General features: G+C 39.7%; 1 protein-coding gene across 3 annotated transcripts in view; it reads right to left on the bottom strand.

The window, feature by feature from the left end:
* The window catches only part of LOC110368372, a 29,179-nt gene extending 8,795 nt beyond the window's left edge, over positions 1–20,384 (bottom strand). For all 3 annotated transcript variants that reach the window (XM_036130009.1, XM_036130026.1, XM_036130018.1), the window contains exons 1-5: positions 20,352–20,384; positions 20,171–20,204; positions 9,853–9,924; positions 9,640–9,772; positions 9,323–9,426 (exon numbers count right to left, since the gene is read on the bottom strand). In XM_036130009.1, the coding sequence (XP_035985902.1) occupies positions 9,323–9,426; positions 9,640–9,772; positions 9,853–9,924; positions 20,171–20,204; positions 20,352–20,360 (352 nt within the window). In that variant the 5' untranslated portion in view covers positions 20,361–20,384. The remainder of the gene's footprint in view (positions 1–9,322; positions 9,427–9,639; positions 9,773–9,852; positions 9,925–20,170; positions 20,205–20,351) is intronic.
* Positions 20,385–23,008: the final 2,624 nt, after the last annotated feature.

Genomic DNA, 23,008 nt, shown 5'->3' with positions numbered 1-23,008 from the left:
GACAGAGATACGATCCAGACAGTGAACACCTGAGGAAAACAATAAGGTGCTGTTATGCAGCAGTATGTTCAAATGTCACCAGTAGGTTTGCGCATGTGTGATATATTTGCAAAGTGGGAACTGAGCGGAGATGGTCTCTCTGCTCTCTTTGGTCTATTTATTTGGCTTTTTTATAATTCTTGAAAATCTTTATATGCACATCTATGTCTAAATACAATAGTCTGTACTGTATGCAAGCTAAAAACCTTGAAAAATAATGGTCTTGCACAGCTTTTTTCTAGTGTTGCCACTATGCAGCTTTAGTGTGTCCAGTTTTGCAACATGGTGCAGCCTTAGTTTATAGAAGGCAGATACAAGTAGTGAAATCAGCCCAAATACATTTCCATGCAGCACAGGAATGGGGCATATTCTCTGATCCACGTTCACTACAACAGAACTTAACTTTTTTTCTGCCACATACAATATGGCGGTGACGTTGACGTGCAAACCTGTGCCCAACGATGCGTCTACGTATATAATGTCTATGATTACAATGGTCTATGTCACTACCGGTTCGGACCCCTGAGCAGTCTACAAGACTGCCTGACTGTAATGTCTAAACTAGAAGTGCATTCATGTAAGGCAGCCCATGCCGGAGTACGCACTTGCAACAATAAAAGAAAGTTAATTCAATATAACAGTTATATTTATTTTGGTCTTATGTTAGAAACAGGGCAGTGTCGTCCAACTGCTCTGTCCTCCCGACAGAAACAGATAGCTGTCTCTCAGGGGAGAGCGGTGTACGTGAAGGGGCGCACTGCAAAAAGGAAACTTTTTCTTGAAATTAGTACGTTTTGAGCAGCTAAATAAGACCACTTGCCAATGGAATTAGTATTTTTACCACTAAAATAAAAATAATTAGACATTCTGCACTTGAAATAAGATGATGGGGATGAATTGTTCCTATTTTAAGTGCAAAATCGTATTCACTTGGGAACAATATTTAATGCGCCTTATAATCCGGTGCAGTTTATATGTGGACAAAGACACACATAAACACATTAATTCACAGTGCGCCTTACGGTCCAAAAAATATGGTACCCGTCCTGTCTAAGTAAACATTCAATGGATTTTTTTACAGCCGCAATACCATTGAGTAAATGGCGGGTCTCCGTGAAAAGCATTGTGTATATGTTGTTCCAATTTTAACCACTATGTGTCATTATTACTCATTGTTCCTTTAAAGCAGAGGCAGACTGGGACAATAACCCAGGCTGGGTATTTCATACCGTTCCAGGCCACCACCAGTTTAACATAATAACCTGCAGGTAAGTTTGTGCTCTTATATTGTAGCTGACGGTTTCTGCTCTGATTTCTTATTGCTGATGTCCACCTTGGCAGGAGGAGTTTCTGCAAAACTACTGCTGCATGAACTGACTTTGTTTTCTTCACCACCTTTGTCTTATGGAAGCTACGGAGCCCCTCTGGTGACATGGGCAGAATTTTTTTTGAAGATGTTAAGTCGTGGCCACGACTTACTAATGCGTGGCCACGACTTACTAAAGCGTGGCCACGAGATACATAAGTTGTGGCCACGACTTATCCATCATAAGTCATTTAAAAGTTCTTTAAAATATAGATCAGCTCTGCCATTCAGCTCATTTTCCATCTGATAGCAGCTAGAACAAACAGACTAAATGATATCTGCTACACATGGGGAGGGGGGAAGAGTGAGTCCTGAAAACAGAGATATTCATGGTTTGTTGAAGGATGTAGATGTTAAGGTGAGCTGGAACAGAGCTCTTAACCATGGACATCTTTAAGTGAATTGGAGGAGAACATGTCTGGCATTCCCACGTTAGCAGACAGAGAACAACTGAATGTGCTTTAAAACTGGTAATATTATATATATATATATATATATATATATATATATATATATATATATATATATATATATATATATATATATATATATATATATATATATTTAATATGAATAACATGTAAAATATTTCAGCACCTAATTTCCTAGTAGTTGATAGTGTTAGTACATTTTTGGCCCCATAGAAGGGTAGCAAAAATCACGTGTGTAAAGAGAGCCAACCGAAAAACCGCTTGACTTGTAACCAATGAGTTGTCTGTATTTCTGGGCCTTGAAGCGAAAATACTTCAGACCCAAGTGTCTCTGTGTGTGCTTACAGATTGATCTACACTTTTGCAAATCTCAGTACACATTTGCAAATCTGAATACAGATTTGTGGATTTTTTACACATTTGCAAATCTCAGTACACATTTGCAGATCTGAATACAGATTTGTGGATTTTTTACACATTTGCAAAATGGATTACACACAAGTAGTTTTACACATTTGCAGATTGTTGTACAGACACACAAATCTCCTCACACATTTACAGATTTATTTACACATTTTCAAATCCCACTGCACACACACAAATCGAGATACAGACACACAACTCTCCACACACATTTGCAAATGTTAAAGCTACTATTTTGGCCCCATAGTACATCCACTGACAGTAAGATTACCTGTAAGTTTGCTTGAAAGTAAGCAAACTTACAGAGCTACGTCCCAGGAAGCCAGACTTTTACTCCGCTTATGGGTGCGCAAATAAAATAATAATAAAATATTATACAGTATTTTTGGTTTTGCTATGATTTTGTAATGTATTTGATTCTAAGATGCGCTGTTAGGTTTTTTCGTTGATTTTTTTTTTCTCAGATCGGTTTGTATGCTGTTATGAGCACCTTTGCTCTCACTTGTCTGTATATAGTTTTGGTCCTATATAAGTATAAAGTGCTGTTGTCTGTAGATCGGTGTCTGTATATATATATATATATATAGAGAGAGATAGATAGATAGATAGATAGATAGATAGATAGATAGATAGATAGATAGATAGATAGATAGATAGATAGATAGATAGATAGATAGATAGATAGATAGATAGATAGATAGATAGATAGATAGATAGGGGTTGGACTATTATACTGAAACACCTGGTTTTAGACCACAATAATTTATTAGTATGGTGTAGGGCCTCCTTTTGCGGCCAATACAGCGTCCATTCGTCTTGGGAATGACATATACAAGTCCTGCACAGTGGTCAGAGGGATTTTAAGCCATTCTTCTTGCAGGATAGTGGCCAGGTCACGACGTGATGCTGGTGGAGGAAAATGTTTCCTGACTCGCTCCTTTCATGTTCATCAAACCAATCTTTCACCAGTCTTGCTGTGTGTATTGGTGCATTGTCATCCTGATACACAGCACCTCCTTCAGGATACAATGTTTGAACCAATGGATGCACATGGTCCTCCAGAATGGTTCGGTTGTCCTTGGCAGTGACGCGCCCATCTAGCACAAGTATGGGGCCAAGGGAATGCCATGATATGGCAGCCCAAACCATCACTGATCCACCCCCATGCTTCGTTGTGGGCATGCAACAGTCTGGGTGGTACGCTTCTTTGGGGCTTCTCCACACCGTAACTCTCCCGGATGTGGGGAAAACAGTAAAGGTGGACTCATCAGAGAACAATACATGTTTCAAATTGTTCACAGCCCAAGATTTACGCTCCTTGCACCATTGAAACTGACGTTTGGCATTGGTACGAGTGACCAAAGGTTTGGCTATAGCAGCCCGGCCGTGGATATTGACCCTGTGGAGCTCCCGATGGACAGTTTTGGTGGAAACAGGAGAGTTGAGGTGCACATTTATTTCTGCAGTGATTTGGGGAGCCATGGTTTTATGTTTTTTGGATACAATCCGGGTTAGCACCCGAACATCTCTTTCAGACAGCTTCCTCTTGCGTCCACAGTTGATCCTGTTGGATGTGGTTCGTCCTTCTTGGTGGTATGCTGACATTACCCTGGATACCGTGGCTCTTGATACATAACAAAGACTCGCTGTCTTGGTCACAGATGCGGCAGCAAGACGTGCACCAACAATTTGTCCTCTTTTGAACTCTGGTATGTCACCCATAATGTTGTGTGCATTGCAATATTTTGAGCAAAACTGTGCTCTTACCCTGCTAATTGGACCTTCACACTCTGCTCTTATTGGTTCAATGTGCAATTAATGAAGATTGGCCACCAGACTGGTCCAATTTAGCTATGAAACCTCCCACACTAAAATGATAGGCGTTTCAGTTTCATTGTCCAACCACTGTATATATATATTGGAAGAAAGAGAGAGAGATTTATGTGTGTATAATTTGTGTGTATATTAGATTAATATGTACAAAATATGTACAAAATATGTAAGTGTGTGTACATTTTTCATCCAGTTTGACTTCAGTTTAAATAGTTTTGGTTCTGAATAAATATGTGTAATCTGTCTGAAAGGTCACGAGCATTGTGAACATATGATTAAAATTATATCTGAGCTGCCTCCTATTCATTTTGACAGCAGATGTCTGATCTGTGGTCTGACCCAAGATGGCCGCCCTGTAGTCACGTCCATAGACATCATATACGTAGACGTGTCATAGGGCGCAGGTTCGCACGTCAACGTCACCGCCATATTGTATGTGGCAGAAAAAAGTCGAGTTCTGTTATTGTGAACGTGAATCAGAAAAGATGCCTCATTCCTGTGCTGCAATAAATACACACACACACACGCATATATATATATATATATATATATATATATATATATATATATATATATATATATATATATATATATTAGGGCTGGGCAAGTTAACGCGTTAATTTCGCGTTAATTCATTACCCTATTAACGGCGATATTTATTTTATCGCGCATTAACGCATGTTGCTCACATGCTTTCAGTTAGTGTCAGTCAGCACGCGCGCTGACTGCAGTGCGCTGTCACGGCAGCACTCTCCCGCTACCCCTCCCCTCTCGTACATGGCTCAGCGGCGCCAGCCAATCAGCACGCAGGCTCAGCCTGGCCCGCTCACTCAGCTCTCACACAAACTTAATACACAAACAGCTGAGAGAGAACGCACCGCAGCAGCGAAAAAACATGAACAGAGGAAGTAGCACCGTTTGGCTTTATTTTAATACCGTAAATGAAATCAAGCTGTATGTTTTGTAAAAAGCCGGTTCATTTCAGTGGAAACACAACAAATTTATCTAAGCACGTGAAAAAACATGAAAACGTTGAGCCCCAGAAACGGAGAGAGGAGACGAAACTTCTCTCATTGCCCCGACAGACCCACATATATTAAAAAGTGTTATTTAAGATAAGATAACATTAGCTAATCCTTTTTTTATCCCACGACGGGGAAATTTATAGGATTAAAGCAACAGGCAGGTGCACACAACACAGACAAAATTACATAAGGATTGAAATATATAAGAGGTGGATTAGCGAAAAAACACTGAACATAACATTATTATTGTTATTATTATTATTATTATTATTATTATTATTATTATTATTATTATTATTATTATTATTATTATTATTATTATTATTATTATTATTATTATTTAATTGTAATAATAAAATAAAAACCACAAAACCCAAAAGGTCAACAGTTTCATGATACATCAAGCTTAGGAACTGGCTAATATACAGCAGGTCAAAAAAGGCCATATTTTGGCTGCAGTGCTGCTGTTCTCTTATGAAGAAAAGATCAACTAGTGCACTAAATTCAATAGATGGGTTGAAAATATCCAGTATAAAATAAGTGCTACAAATGTTACAACACTTTTGTTCATATGGCAGCAGAACATTAAAATAAAAGTGCTCTTTACACTACTTTTGAATTCATTCTTGGAGTTTGTAAATACAATGCGATTAATCGCGATTAATCAGGGCGATTAATCGCGATTAAATATTTTAATCGATGCCCAGCCCTAATATATATATATATGTGTGTATATATATATATATATGTGTGTGTGTGTGTGTGTTTATGTGTTATGAATATAAGGATAAATTTGTTAAATCTAAACATTGTGGTCTTCATTATTTCATAAACCCGTGTCACATGTGAACCTTTAGGAACAGACTTTTTGGGTGAGTATTAAAGAGGTAAAATTAATAATATGAGGAAAAAAAAGTCCTAAAGTAAAAATAAACTAACAAACACAAAAGTGATAATGTTATGATAAAAACATCATATTATGAGAATTAAGGGGGAACATTTCCAGAATAATCACAGTTTGCAGAATTATTTCACTCCTGGAGTAATAGGGCCAGGTTAGATTATTTTAATTATTTTTATTCTTTAGGAGAATAAATTCAGGAGAATGAGGCTAAAGGGATACGAAAATAAACTTGTAATATTACAAAAAAGAAATACTATGAATACAAAGTATATTCAGAGATTAAAGTCCCTCTGATACTGTTTAAGTGACTGAGTAACTGCCGATTTGCCACATTTAAGATGGCGGACGCTCTGACGCATCGCAGCATAGGCAGAACCCGCCCAATGACGCGTCTACTCTTATATTATGTCTATGGTCACGTCAGCCTAGCGGCCGGCAGTGTCCAATGGGGCGTCTACGTATATGATGTCTATGCCTAGGACCTCTTCCTCGCACATCACACAAGGTCGTATGTTGTGTGTCGTCATAGGTGCCATCTTGATAAGGTGCAGTGTAGCTAAGATGTTAGCTAGCTTGTTGGAAAACATTGAAGCGTCCATCCAGTTTCTCAGAGCTGTTTTGTCTTTCAATGCTGCTACGTCAAGTGCCAACGTCTTGAATGTGATGTTTAAACAACTGAGTTTAACTAAGATTTGCTACCTCTCGTTTTAATCCATTTTTAACTTGTTTATTTTCATATATTTTTGCATGTTTATTTTAGTAGTGAGTAGAGTTTCCTAGGTTGTTGAATTAGAATAATTACTGTAACAGGGAATTGCTTTTGGTTCAATAAATGACAACGTGTCAACAACGTGTTGAATAACAACTGTTTGTTTATTTCGATCCAGAGTTGCATGGTTTTTCAGAATACAGAGTTACCTCTTTTTGAGTTAACATCTGAGATTAATACAGACATTTACATTGGATTGGTGATAAAGGAAGTAAGTATTAAACTCTAATTGCAGTTATAATTTGAGTTATCAATGTTTGCTGGATAAATCTCATCTGTCAGAAACCAATCAGATCACCTTGTTCCAGCATAAATGAGTTCATAACAGCTAATTAATAAATGCATTATTGGTATTAATCATTACAAGCCTGTAGCCCTGGATCACCACAATTTGAACCATATGTTGTTATAGCTACCATTTGAGTTTGAATGACCTATTATTAAAATTATAATACCAAATTATAATTACTAATAATAATCATATTCAAACAGTTTTATGGCATAACACAATGCTTTGATAAAATGCAGTCAGTGAAGTAATCAGTAATACTGGTTAATAATTTTAAGGGGGAAAGAGAAATTATTATTATTATTATTATTATCATTATCATTATCATTATCATTATTATTATTATTATTATTATTATTATTATTATTAAGATAAGAGATAAGATAAGATAGGCTTTATTGATCTCACAATGGAGAAATTCACTTGCCACATTGGTTCATACAAGAAGGTGCAGAGTAGGAAAGGTGCATTCAGTTATATACAGTGAATCTTCATATATACAATGGATCAAAAGGATGGATCAAAAGGATCAAAAAGGATACAAAAAAATACAAAAGAAATAGGGATGGGCATATGCTGTCTTATTTACATACATAGTGATCTATATGTATATAAACACACACACACATATATATATATATATATATATATATATATATATATATATATATATATATATATATATATATATATATATATATATATGTGTGTGTGTGTTTATATACATATAGATCACTATGTATGTAAATAAGACAGCATACATATGTACCTACACGTATATATCTACATATACATTCGTGTATACATTTGTACACACATACATACATGTGTACTGACATATGTTCAGGTGGTGATAGCAGCAGAAGTCACTACATCAGGATTATTGCACAGGTTGTGGCCCAGTGTATTAATTAGATTATTGCACATTAGTCATTGCACATTAGTTATTGCAGCTGTGGTTACAGTTATAGTGCACATTGTATCTGATAGCAGCAGATTATAAATTATACATTATTACATATTACATACATTATATATTATTATTATTATTATTATTATTATTATTATTATTATTATTATTATTATTATTATTATTTAATGTTCTGTTCCTCCAGCAGCCACTCAAACTATCTGACAGCGCTGAGATGCTTGGAACTACTGAGGGCTACATGAGCCTGCAACGTTTTTCCTTCCACACAACTTTCAATGGATATACTTAGATCCATCACTCTGTCTTTTTCTTCATAGTAGGTACACCTGGTCTGGCGTTCTGTTAACTGTGACATCATCCAGAGAAGACGGCTCACCCGCTACGACCATCAAATGTAGAACAGATTACTGGATCAATGTGTGCTTCTGTGCTTTTTTGTCTCTCTTGTTGTGTCTCTGCTCTGTCTTCTGTAACCTCCAGTCGGTTGAGGCAGATGACCGTTCATACTGAGCCTGGTTCTGCCGGAGGTTTTCCTTCCCGTTAATGGGGAGTTTTTCTTCCCACTGTCGCTTCATGCTTGCTCAGTATGAGGGATTGCAGCAAAGCCATGTACAATGCAGACGACTCTCCCTGTGGCTCTACGCTTTCCCAGGAGTGAATGCTGCTTGTTGGGACTTTGATGCAATCAACTGGTTTCCTTATATAGGACATGTTTGACCAATCTGTATAATCTGACCCAATCTGTAAAATATGATTGAACTTGATTTTGTAAAGTGCCTTGAGATGACATGTTTCATGATTTCGCGCTATATAAATAAAATTGAATTGAATTGAATTGAACAACCAGCTTCTTAGCAGTGACCTGTGGCTTCCCCTCCGTGTGGAGGGAGTCAGCAGTCATCGCCTTGGCTGTGGGGCCATTATTGTATTTCCACAACATTTTCTTATGCAAGACTCTTATTTTCTGTTTTTGTTTTTTTCATTGTCTTTAAGCCCAACTCATCAAAATTACAAGAACTAGAGGCTTAAAATGTTTTATTCTATGTGTGGAGGGATCTGTATAACTTATTTACTTTCTGAAATAATAGACAAAATATACTTTTTCATGATATTCCATTTTTTTAGATACACCTGTACATAAAGCCAGTTGCTAATAATGAACTAAGTTTTATTGGTCTGTCACAAAAAAGTCCATTGAAATACATGCAATATGTTGTCGTAACAAAATGAGAAAAATTCAAGGGGCATGAATACTTTGCAAGGTACTCTACGTTCACTTTGAACACCCTGAAGTTTTATCACCTCCACTTACCTTGACATGTGTAATCCACCTCCAGGTACTTGTAGGTCCCAGGGCAGGGATCTCCAAACTCTTTGTTTGTTACCTGGACAGAGCAGCTCTCCTTCCCGTTACAGCTGTGGAGGGACATTCATATGAAGGATTAGAGATTCTATTTAAGAAAGATTTTTTTGCTCTAATAGCACACCTCTGATCAATGTCAGTTTCCTAGAAGATGTGATCAGGCCTCTCTTAGACATTCTCACTCCTTCATTTCCACACATCTGGTTCGGTAAACTGAAGAATTGTTCAAACATGGCTGATCTCTAGAAAAGAGTGAGCATCTGTACCTCTGAGCAACTTTGTTTGCGCTCCCCGAGCATGAGATGTTTTCTGTCTCTTTAGGGGAGCGCCCAGTGGAGCACGTCTCCTTGTTACTACGTCCGTACATTGCTCTGCTCACAGATATAAGATGACCTTTGTCTGACAAAGAGGAGAGGAAGTGTCAGAGAGGCAGAGGAAATCTAAACCTGTCCACTGTTTGATGAAAGCATGGATCTTACCACAATGGAGCTCAGCAACAGATCCGTCACATGCCACAATGTGGCCGTTGTTCTGGGAGCTGCTTCCAGGAGCTGTCATATCAGAGAATCAGATCATATTATTGATCCTTTCATAGAAGGCTGGAGAAAGACATGAGGGAGAAGGCTGCACCCTCCGTGGCTTCATTAGTGTTAAAAACAGAGAGTGAAAGTGGAACAGGCTCAGCAACACTTTCAGATCCCAACTCTTGTGTGATTGTCATGTTTGAGTTGGTTTATTGGTTGAAGGCAGCTTCTCTTAATCCAGCTGCTGATAAAACATTGTTAATGGTTCTTCAACACAGCCAAGAAAACAGAATATGGTTTGTTCACCTCACTATGTGCTCTACTCACATGTTCCCACCCATGCATTTAATGACTTGTTTGTTCAAAGCAATTTATTTAACTTTGGATTATTTTCTTTTTTCTGCAGGTATTACCTCTGCTTACCTACAGTGGAAACCTTTGATCCTGCACCTCGCTCCATACACCTCCCCACCTAATCCACCCCATGTGACCCTGTCCTACGACTGGAAGCAGGTGGACTGGTATCAAGAAAAGTTCCAGGAGGAAGTTGAAGGTAATATCTGGTCTAATTCCTCTCAAAACATTTATGTTGCTCCTAAAGGTGTTGCTGCAGCTGTAAATTTAACACCTGAACAACAAGCATGGCACATGATGTCTAATGAAGCTGTGCCTCACATCTCCCTTGCCCTGCATCCTGGTCTACAAGCAAACGAACTGGGGAGGGGGACCTCAGTGTTCCCAATTAGCTTCAGGCAGAGAAGGCAGTTCAAGACACCATTGAAGGTTTGTTGTAGGCTGGATTGTTAGAACCCTCTGCTTCCTGTTGGAATACTCCTATTTTACCGGCGGAGAAAAAGGGAACAGGTATTATTTTACCACCAGCAATGAGACAGAGAGCATTTCAGGAGGCTCATGGTGTGGGCCAGGTGGGCCCAGCTCAGATTTAGGAAAACCTGGAACACTGGAGGCATCCATTTTTGAAAGACATGGAGAGAGACTATGTGAAAACCTGTGTGGTGTGTTTGCCAGATATTGGGAGGTTCTCTCATGAGACAAAACCAGGTAGGGAGATCATTGTGGGTTTTACTAACATGGTGATACCAGGCAGGGGCTACAGGTATGTGTTGGTGTGTTGATGCTTATTCGGGGTGGCCAGAGGCTTGGCCAGCAAAAAGAGAAGACAGCAAAAAAGTTGGTTGCAGCTGTGTAATTAAATAAATTGCCTTACCAGATTAAATGTCAGCTGTTAGTCTTGGATTGTGCGAAATACATTTCTAAATAAATGCAATTTATAGTCTAGTGAGACCTATTAATGTTTTTTCCTCCTTATGATGCATGTTTGACCGATGCGACTTGTATTCCGTGGCGACTTATAGTCCAAAATTAAGTTATTAATTTTATTACTTTGCCTGAATTCACGTATATATACTTATATAGACTTATAGACTTAGACAACTTTATTTGTCATTTTGTATGCACAAACTGCGTACAGAACGAAATTTTGTTTGCATATAGCTTGAAAAAAATTACAGTCAATTGCAGTAAATTTCAGGATAAAGGTGCAGCAGTGATTTATGTAAACAATTGAAATGTAAACAAACAATGTGTCATGATTTGTCTTGATAAACCATGACAGAAGCACATACACACAGAGCTCGTTTGAGAGTTTTATTTAAGGATGGATTGTGGTGTAGAAAACCAGAGTCTGTTACCGTACTGGAGCTGATGGGAGATGAGTGCAGGAGCAGGCTGACGGGAGGAAGCTGGAGGACCGAGGTTGGAACCCAAGGCTGGCAGTAGAGCATCGGAGTGGAATCCGAGCTGGGTCTTGGGAGAGTTCTTGGAGGTGCAAGGACCGCTGTAGAACCAGTTGAGAGAGTTCTTTGGACGTGGGGCTGCAGAACCACCAGAAGAGCAGCAGGAGAGAGAGTCCTTAGAACACAGGGACTGCAATAGATTCAGCAGCGCAGCTGTGTGGTGTGGTGGCTGCAGTGCCACCAACTGGAAGAACGTGAGGAGAGTGGTGAGGACAGCAGAAGGGATCATCGGAGCTCCTCTTCCCTCCATCAAGGACATCTCATCACAGCGCTGTGTGTCCCGAGCCCGTAACATCATCGGGGACCCCACACACCCCCACCATGGACTGTTCTCCCTACTGCCTTCTGGGAAGAGGCTCTGCAGCATCCGCTGCAGTTCCACCAGGTTCTGCAAAAGCTTTTTCCCTGTTGCCATCAGACTGTTGAACTGCCGAAGCCACAAAATGGACACTGTACCACATTCCTATATCTGCACATTTACACATTTGCACATATGCTTCAGACTGCTGAACTGCTGAAGCCACAAACGGACTCTGTACCACATTTGCATATTGTACGGTTTTAATAATACTCACCTGGACACCGTGAATGGCACACTGTCTATTTCCCCTGCATTGTTTACATTGTTTACATTTCAATTGTTTACATAAATCACTGCTGCACCTTTATCCTGAAATTTACTGCAATTTACTGTGAATTTTCAAGCTGTATGCAAACGAAATTTTGTTCTGTACACACTTTGGGCATACAAAATGACAAATAAAGTTGTTTAAGTCTAAGAGAGGGTTCTTGGAGGTGCAGGGGCTGCAGTAAATCCAGCAGAAAGCAGAGAGTTTATTCGGAGCACTGGGGTAGCAGGAGATCCAGCAGCAAAGCAGAGAGTTAGTGATGGTTCCAGCAACACAGATGCGTCGGCACATGCGTCAAGCTGATAGAGCAATACCCGTGTCGATGAGCGTATTGCTATGAGAAAGTCACATGACCGATACAGGAACTGTTTCGAACTGACTGAACTGAGGTGATTGATGGATTGGGCAGACGCCTTTATGGTTGGGCAGGTTGAGCTGTGCGTCTTTGTTCTGAGCCTCGTTTCAGAAAAAACGGCTGATCTATTTCAGACTATTTCAGTCACTTCCCTCTGGCAGGAGGCTGCGGTCCATCAGGACCACAACCTCACGCCACAAGAACAGTTTTTTCCCATCTGCTATCGGCCTTATGAACAAGGCCAAGAGCCGCCCGTGAATCTGGACATTCTCTCTCTCCCCCGTTCAGGACTTACAAGCTTCTGTGTTACATTGACGCTCAGTTTGCTGAGTGTATACAGCTTCCATGTATATATCCTTTTTACTTCCTACTGTATTCTTATTTTTGTCTGCACCATCAACACCAAGTCAAATTTCTTGTAAGTGCAAACCTACTTGCCGATTAAATTTGATTCTGATTCTGATCTACACTGAGTAGAAAGCTACTACTCTAAGTAGTTCTACTTCTCTCTGTCATACTCAGCGTTTCCGGTTTCAGAACAGATGATATAAGTCAGATAGCTAAACACAGCGTCCGATCAACCATGAGTTAAACATGAAAACGAGCATGAAAAAAAGCCTGATTAATGGTACGCAAATCGACAGGAAATAAGCTTGGAAGTGTGCATGTCCTGCGAGTGGAATTAGAAATCTATAAAGAAGACATATGGACAATATTAAACCACAAGAAACAATGCCGTTGCTGCTGAAAAAGTGAGTTGGCGACAGCGAATTCTTTTTAGATAACATTTGGCAACATCTTGACATCAAAGTGGGCAGGCAGACCCAAAGTGCCACAGATGATGCCATCCAGGAGGTGCACAGATACTTAGCAGAGGGTCCCAGGATCCTATGATATACTGGAAAAACCAAAAGACAGTCTGTCCAAACCTCTTCTGCCTTTCATCACAATTTCTCTGTACTTCAGCATCATCTGTGGCGTGTAAGCGGGTCTTTTCTACAGCTGGAGAAGTGATATCAAAAAAGTGTAATAGACTCAATATCAAAACGTTGAAACAACTCATTTTTTGAATATAAATTTGTTTAAAAAAATGCCAGTCCACAAGCATCCTCATTCACAACATGTTTACTTAGAGGTTATTACATTATGATACAGGTTCACATTATTTCTAGACTGTATCTAAAAAAAAAATCAAAGATATTTTAAATTTAAATGAAAATATAAAAAATTACATGCAACATACAATGTCTTAATTTGTATTATTGTGTGTACTAGGTTATTAAATCAGTGTCAGTTAAGTCTGTCAACAGACGTGGTGTGAGTGGAGACTGATGACGATCCGGCGGGGAAGAGAAGACTGAGGAAGGCTTTTGTAGAGAGGCTGGCAGGTAGAGTGAGTTCTGACTGATTGGTGCCTAACAGGTGTGACTATGGCAAGCCGTTTTAATATAAATTCAGTTTCGTCTGACTATCCGTAATTACATTCCAGATATCTTAAAATGCATTTTGACTTGACAAAACTACATTTTGACTATCCGGAATGGTAATGCAGCTTAAGCGAAAATTCAGTCTGAAGAAACTCTATTGCCTACCTCCATCAATCAGGGACTCATCCGCCTCCGACACAAGCCAATCAGTTTTGAACTGCTCCTCCTCAAAGCCAATCAGCATCCTGGGTTCATCTTAAAAAGAACTCCACATCCTCATCTCGGCCTTCTCCTCAGCGAGCAAGCGGTGGCGTGCCGCGTCCGGTTTGGACTCTGTTGACCGGTTTCAACCCACCTCCATCCTCTTCTCCACCATTGTAGCAAGCTTTGCCTGGCTTTCCTACGGTCCTCCTTCAACCTCGTCCCTATCAGAGTATAATTCCTCCTGGACTCTTATGGAATTCCCTGTCACTCCTTAAAACGGTCCGGCAGAAGACTGCCATGCTGAGCCTGGTTCTGCCAGAGGTTTCTTCCCAAGGGGGAGTTTTTTCTCTCCACAGTCGCTTCATGCTTGCTCATCATGGACAGTTCATGCAAACCTGTGTTTATCAAGTTGGACATCTAGCTCAAACAGATCATCATATGGACTGAACAAACTTTGCTTATCTCCACTCCACCACCAGTTTCAGACCTGGGGGGAAATATCCCTATTCTCATACGCCTGCTAATGCATATTCAAGTATAATTCAGCGTGAATTTTTCCTGCCGAGGTCTGAGCGCCAAACTCTTAAAATATTGTATCAATAAAATTCTTCTAATTGCCTTTTCTTTCTGTGTGAGTTTTTCAGATTGAAATTTAAGATATCATTATTTACATTCTGACTAGGAAGAATAATAATTCAAGATATCTTCAATTACATGTCGACTAGTCAAAATTCCTTTCAAGATATCTCAAATTACGTCACTGGATTCGTCATTGAAAGCGTCACACATTCGTAATTGTAATTTAAGATATTTCGAACGTAATTATGACTAGTAAGAATTACAATTTAAGATAACTGAAATACGACATTGCGTGTAAGCCCCTTATTGGCTGTAAGCTGTCTAAATAATTGCCTGAACATTCAATGGCGCTGGCAGTTTTCGACAAAATTATATAAAAAAAATGCCACAATATAGAAACAGCTTTTTCAGTATGGGATATGCGGAGAGCGCGAAAATAGTATACTTGAAGAATGCTTGAGAAATTTGCAAAGAATTTCGGATTTACTTTCTGCCAACACACACAATGCACTGAAAAACGGCTTAAGGAAGCTGAAAGCGCTACTATCGACTCATGTCCAAGCTGGAAATAAGGAATATTCCTCATCCCGGATCAATTCAGTTAATAACCAGATGCAGTTTTTATACTGTGGTAAAGCTATCTGCCTCTTCGGAATTATGGTAAAGCCAGCTAGCTCTTGATTTTGACATGCTAGACGGCACAAGGCATTACAGCACCCTCCTTTAGCTCCTCTGAAAACAAAAGCGCACCTCCGGTTCATGTGTGATAACCTATGTGTTGTGCCAGTTCAGACGTGACAGAAAGCGGTAACGGACTACGTTACCCATGATGCAATGTGGTCAAAATGGCCACCAACTCATGTGGTCAAAATGGCCACCAACTCCCATCACGCAACACGGCAAAATGGCCGCCGATCAAGGAAACGGCATCAATTCGGGACGTAACGGACTGCGTTACCCATGATGCAATGTGGTCAAAATGGCCACCAACTCCCATCACGCAACACGGCAAAATGGCCGCCGATCAAGATAAGGTTGCTATAGTGATGGCTATAAAAGCCGATCACACACGATGAGCTTCCTTCTTCCCTGGCTGTTAGCCAACCCGAGAAGACACGCACAGCTGATTCCGTTGGGGTGATTCCCACGCCACGTGTTCGATTGCTCGCTGGACCGAGATTTTTCGACGCAACGGTTATTCCCTGCTTTATAACAGGAGGTCGACTTAAATAAGTACTTTTAAATTCCCTCTGATCAAAAGACTGAGAGACGCCGCATCTCCCACTGATCGAAGAGGACCCCGCTTTTGTCTGGCCAACAAAGCGACTGTTGAACCCGGAGGAAGAAACGAAGCAGCTTCTTCCCCGTCCCGCTGCAGCCTGTGGACAACTACGCTCGTCGAAGCGCGTCCAGAAAGCCACACTCGGAGCGTTCCGGACCAGCCCCGAGGCAACTCAAAGTAACGGGGTTTTTCCCCTTTCATTTCTGTTTCACCAACAGGGTGTTTAGAAGTGCCTGGGCAGGCGGTAGAACTTTGTAGGTGTTGGTTAATGCTTTTATTCCACGACGAAGTTGGAATTATCTTGCTGAACATTTTCTTTGTATGTGCATGCATTTTACAATTGATTTGCTGTGTTGATTTGTGATCCATCAAGAACCCCGCCGTGGGTTACCGATTTATCTCTTTTCATCTTCTTCCCTGCTCCCCCCCTCTCTCTCTTTTCGCTCCTTATCAGTTTAATTTCTTTGTCCGAGCTCAAGTCGCGGGCTTTGCTTTAAACTCCTAGTTAGCTGCCCCCTCTCGAAACGAGGCATTGTCCCATCAGCGTAAGCGTGGTTACGTTATTAGGACCTCCCCTCATACGTCATCGTAGCAGCCATCTTGGGAGGGTCACGTGTATCTGGACTGTAGGTAGCTTAGCTGAACTAGCTTTGTGTAAGACATCAAAGCGTCCAGTGAGATTCCCGAAGCTGTTCTGTCTGTCAATGCTGATACGTGAAATGCCGATGTTTCGAGGGCGGTGTTAAACAACTTTGAGTTAAGTTAAGATCTGCTAACCGCTCATTTTAATCCATTGTTTATTTTTGTTTTGTTCTTTATTTCCACATATATATTTTGCATGTTTTAGTTTAGTAATGAGTAAGAATTCCAAAGTTGTTTGAATCAGAGAATTACTGTAACAGGGAATTGCTTTTGGTTCAATAAAACCAACCACTGCGGAATAGACATTGTTTTGTGTTCAGTCCAATTCACAGTTGCCTGGGTATTCAGAAATCAGAGCTAACCTCCTTTGGAGTTAACATCTGACATTAATACAGAGACAATATCATTGGATGGTGATAAGGAATAAGGATTTAAACTCTAATTGCAGTTACATTGGGGTTCTCACAGCCTGCTGGATAAACCTGGTCGGTTAACAGTCCGACCTGATCATTTATTCCAGCATAAATGAGTTCATAACAGAAAGTTAACTAATGCATTAGTGGTATAAATACTTATGAGCTTATAGCTAACATCACCACCATTTGAACTATATTTGTTATAGCGGAAATTTGAGTTGAATGATTTATTATTTAAATTATAATACCAAATTATAATTAATAATAATAATAATAAGCATATTCAACCAGCTTATGGCATAGCATATGGCAAGCCGTTTCCTAATTCAAGATATCAGTAACGTCATTTTGACTAGTCAGAATGTCAGTTTAAGATATCTTAAAGGGAAAAGCTGAATAATTCAAAATATCTCTAATTCATTTAGAGATATCTTAAAAGGAATTTTGACTAGTCAAAATTACAATTCAAGATATCTTAAAAGGAATTTTGACTAGTCAAAATTCCTTTTAAGATATCTCTAAATGAATTAGAGATATTTTGCCATATGTGACTGATTGCTGAGGGAGTGAAGGTTGAGCTGTGTGAGAGGAGAAGGTGCTGGAAAATAACAGGGGAAACAGCCAGGCCAAAACCGCACCGTGACAATATATATTGTCATGATATATATATATGTGTATATATATATATATATATATATATATATATATATATATATATATATATATATATATATATATAGTCACCATGGCTAATAAGGGATTTAAGCTGTTTGCGAATGAAAACAATTTTTTGTGCAACAGCTTCAGAGGAAAACAACTACAAATAAAATTTTTTACATTCTACTTATATCCCGCAAACACTGCAGGCAGGGTTTGCAGTCTCAGTCAGCTGCAGCTGTCTGAGACTGCAGCACTTGGGTAAGTGGGAAGGGACTCACAGCGCCGCTCGCTGCTCCCTCTAGACCTGGGGTCACCGACCTTTTTGAAACTGAGAGCTACTTCATTGGCATTGTGTCATACGAAGGGCTACCTTTGAACTAGAAGAGTCAGAGTTCACCTTAATTTTACTTTAAAATAAACACATTTTTCATGCTTTATAGATTAGAGATATTGTCATTTTTAAATCTATATAAATAGAAATGTGAATAAACAGTAATAGTAACGGATTAAAATAAACTTTTAGATGTAGATTAATGGTGGATTGGGCTTTTTATAGAACAGGCTTGTGGGCACCACGTGTGGTCCTCGGGGGCTACTTGGTGCCAGCGGGCACCATGTTGGTGACCCCTGCTCTAGACAGGACCTGCAGAACAATTGCTGCTTTTACATGAAACTGCCAAATACAAGTGTAACTCTCTCTAAACTTCAGCCTCCGACCCTATGATTTAACCCAATTTTATTCTGCTGTACAGTAGCAGCTTCACTGGCAGTAAAATCGGACACAAAAGCTTGGTTTGGTATTACTAATTTAGTCACTTAGTATTTTAAAACATAAAAACCTTTAAACCAACTCTAACTTGACTGATGATTTTTTAGCTAAGTTTCACATTCCTGTGATTTCACCAGAACTTAAGAATAAGCTGGATGAACCCATTTCTAATGCAGAAGTCTCCCTAGCAACAGCCTCAATGCAATCTGGCAAATCTGCAGGACCGGATGGTATCCCCACAGAATTTTTCAAACAATTCTCAGACTTACTCTCTGTGCAGCTCAGCTCCACCTTTACTGATTGTTTTAAACACGGATCCTTTCCTTATTCATTTTATGAAGCTTGTATCACACTTATTCCAAAAAAAGGTAAAGATCCGGTGGAATGCACCTCATACAGACCTATCTCTCTCTTAAATACTGATGTTAAAATTTTTGCCAAAATTCTTGCCCGTAGACTTGAAACAGTTTTACCTTCAGTTATTTCAGAAGACCAAACAGGCTTCATTAAAGGTCGGCACTCATATTTTAATGTAAGGAGACTGCTTAATATTGTTTATTCTGGTGCCACAGATTCGGCTGAGTGTGTTGTCTCTCTGGACGCTGAAAAAGCCTCGACCGGGTTGAGTTTGACTGTCTATTTGCGGTCCTCAGCAGATTTGGCTTTGGAGGAAACTTCATTTCATGGATTAAACTATTATATCAGCAACCATCTGCCACAGTTTGTACTAACTCTCAGACCTCAAAACCATTTAGATTACAAAGAGGCACCCGTCAGGGATGGCCTCTTAGCCCCCTGCTTTTCAGTCTTGCCATAGAGCCCCTTGACATTGCACTCAAAACCAGTAAAGAGATATCCGGCGTTTGGAGGAACGACATGGAACACTAAGTGTCACTTTACGCAGATGACCTTCTACTTTTTATTTCCAAACCATCAACCTCATTGCCTTTTGCTCTCAATATATTTATCCAATTTGGTCAGATTTCCGGGTATAAGCTGAACCTTACCAAGAGTGAGCTTTTCCCCATAGTTAATAAAGCTAAAATGTCAGACTTTGCTAATCTGCCGTTCAGAATTGAAAAACAAAAATGTACATACCTCGGTATCACAGTAACAAGAAACATAAAAATCTGTTCAATGAAAATTTGACTCAGCTGGCAAATTTGAAGAAACATGGGGGCCCTTTCTTGACTCATTCCAAAACTTACAATGATGCTCCAGATTAAAAAGTTAATTAATCTTAATAAAATGTGTTTCATCTCTGTCAGGGATAGGAACGTAGTGCGTAGACCTACTTGGTAGTGACCTGGGTGGGCTAAATGGGATTACTTTGTAGGGATTAATTTTCTGTTTACTACTGTATGTCTGTCTATGTTGGATAAATATTTCTTTGTATTTACAACTGTATGTACAACAGGAAAAGAAAACTCAATAAAAAGACAGTGATTAAAAAACATAAAAACCTTTAACAAAAAAGGAAATTAGTGACTTACCAATCAAACAGATGAGGAACAGCTTCAACAGCATCTTTGGAGGAAGAACAAAATATGTTCACTAAAATTAGTTTTTTTTTAAAATAGTTTAGAGACGACTGAACTCTGTTCAGAACAGAGACTCTCCTTCCTCCACTACAAAATGAGAAAAACGAGAGTCTGTTTGGATGCTTAGCATCACCTTTTTCATCCTGACGCCTGAATTTGAATATTCTTCCCTTCCTTCACAGCAGAAGCTTTGATGAAGGTTCAACAAAAGTATATGAGGGTTTTTGCATCTTTTTTGGATAATGGTTGTTGTGACACACAGCATGTTTGTGTGAGGCAAGTAAAGTAAAAAGTTCAAAGCTCCCATAAGGGTACTTTTTAATCTATCAGAGTGAGCTACAAAGTCGGTAAAAGATGTAAAAGATGAAGGAGCACAGGAAAAGAGGAGCACAGCAGGTGAAAACCAACCTGCTGTGATCACCCCTACCAACAGGAGGGTGAGACAATTTGGTTTTAGATCTGATCATTTGTAATATTTTATTTTACAACACTGCTGGTTACCTCATGTTCTCATGTGGATGATACAGCTGTCTTGCTCAAAGACATACAGTAGTTATTGGCTGAGCTTTTACTGTGACTGACTGTGTGTGTGACTTTTATCTTCAAGACTTGGATGCTGGCTCAGAGTTTATCTTTATTTCATTCCTTCATTCATACATACATACATACATACATACATACATATGAGAGAGAGAGAGAGAGAGAGAGAGAGAGAGAGAGAGAGAGAGAGAGAGAGAGAGAGAGAGAGAGAGAGAGAGAGAGAGAGAGAGAGAGAGAGAGAGAGAGAGAGAGAGAGAGACTTGATTTATTTTATTTACTGCACATTAGAACACAGACTTCATTTCCATCATCAGGATAAAAAACAACCAGTTACCATACACACACAAAGATAAGTTAAATATTAAGAACCAGTAAGCCATCACCCTCTACTGAACATAAAACATGTCTGATCCCCCACCGAGCCCTAAAAGTCCTGAGTTCTTGTGACCTTCAGTGTCTGCCAGGCATTAATCATCGAGCTGTAGAAAGGTGTGAGTCCTGTCAGGTCAACTTCACTTGATCTTAGCACAAATAACTGCTTATCCAGCCCAAGCCGGCCAGCAAACCTGAATAGCAGTCGAGCAGGGGCTAACCAGCAGCGACTGCAGCCATATGTACAATCTATGTGCCGTCTGCAGTCTGAAAGCCGCGGTCCTAGACAGAACGTCTACAAGTCCTTGTCCTCAATTCTGCCACAGGGAGATACAAGACCGGTGCCCTCAGCCAGTGTTGACCGGACGAAGTTCACCAGGAGCCGCTGCACCTCTTTTAGTAGGCCTGATGGTGGCACCAACACGATGAGCTTGTGCCACAGAGATGATGCGATCAGGTTATTCACTATCAGAGCTCTTCCCCTATAGGACAGGTGAGGTAGCAACCATTTCCATTTAGACAATATGGCTTCTACCTTTTCCAGCACTTCCTCCCAGTTTTGTCTCTGAAAATCTTCATTCCCTAGAAAAACTCCTAAGCTTTTTACACCCCTTTTTCCCCACTTAAGGTTCCCAGGAAGACGAGGAATACTCTCCACACACCACTCCCCCACTAAACAAACCTCGCTTTTTTCCCAGTTCACTTTGGCGGAGGAAGCTTTTCCATACAAGCCCAAACTTTTTTGTAACTTATAAATATCTCCCTCATTGCAATCTTGTTTCGTGTTAAACATGAGCAAGGACACTACATGGTGTATGCCAGCTCAGGTACCATGAAGTGTTTTGAGTGTGGAGATGTGGGCCACAAGCGGGTGACGTGTCCCCACAGACAGGGCGCGGCGGAGCCCGCGGCGGAGCCCGCGGCGGAGCCCGCGGCGGCTGCTGCGGCGGGGGTCCACGGCGGGCGCTGCTGCAGGCGCTGCAGTGGACAGTGGACACTGGCCGAGGCTGCTCCCCGTGATAATGCTGAGATGGACAGCTCTGTGGTAGGAACTGACGGTGATGGTGGTGGTGATAGTGGCTCCGTTGCTGGGACCGAGGGTGATGGTGGCCTTAAGATAAGATAAGATAAGATAAGATAGTCTTTATTGATCTCACAATGGAGAATTTCACTCGTCACATCGGCTCATACAAGAAGGTTCAGTTATATACAGTGAATCTTCATATATACAATGGATCAAAAAGAATACCAAAAAATACAAAAAAGGAAATAGGAATGGGCATATGATGTCTTATTTATATTCATAGTAGTCTATACATATATAAACATATATATATATATATTAGGGCTGGGCAACGATTAAAATATTTAATCGCGATTAATCGCCCTGATTAATCGCGATTAATCGCATTGTATTTACAAACTCCAAGAATGAATTCAAAAGTAGTGTAAAGAGCACTTTTATTTTAATGTTCTGCTGCCATATGAACAAAAGTGTTGTAACATTTGTAGCACTTATTTTATTCTGGATATTTTCAACCCATCTATTGAATTTAGTGCACTAGTTGATCTTTTCTTCATAAGAGAACAGCAAGCACTGCAGCCAAAATATGGCCTTTTTTGACCTGCTGTATATTAGCCAGTCCCTAAGCTTGATGTATCATGAAACTGTTGACCTTTTGGGTTTTGTGGTTTTTATTTTATTATTACAATTAAATAATAATAATAATAATAATAATAATAATAATAATAATAATAATGTTATGTTCAGTGTTTTTTCGCTAATCCACCTCATATATTTCAATCCTTATGTAATTTTGTCTGTGTTGTGTGCACCTGCCTGTTGCTTTAATCCTATAAATTTCCCCGTCGTGGGAT

This window comes from Fundulus heteroclitus, chromosome 3, assembly GCF_011125445.2.
Source record: "Fundulus heteroclitus isolate FHET01 chromosome 3, MU-UCD_Fhet_4.1, whole genome shotgun sequence".
Taxonomy (NCBI): Eukaryota; Metazoa; Chordata; class Actinopteri; order Cyprinodontiformes; family Fundulidae; genus Fundulus; species Fundulus heteroclitus.
Note: the sequence above shows the minus strand (reverse complement) of the source record. Positions and strands in the feature narration are given on the sequence as shown.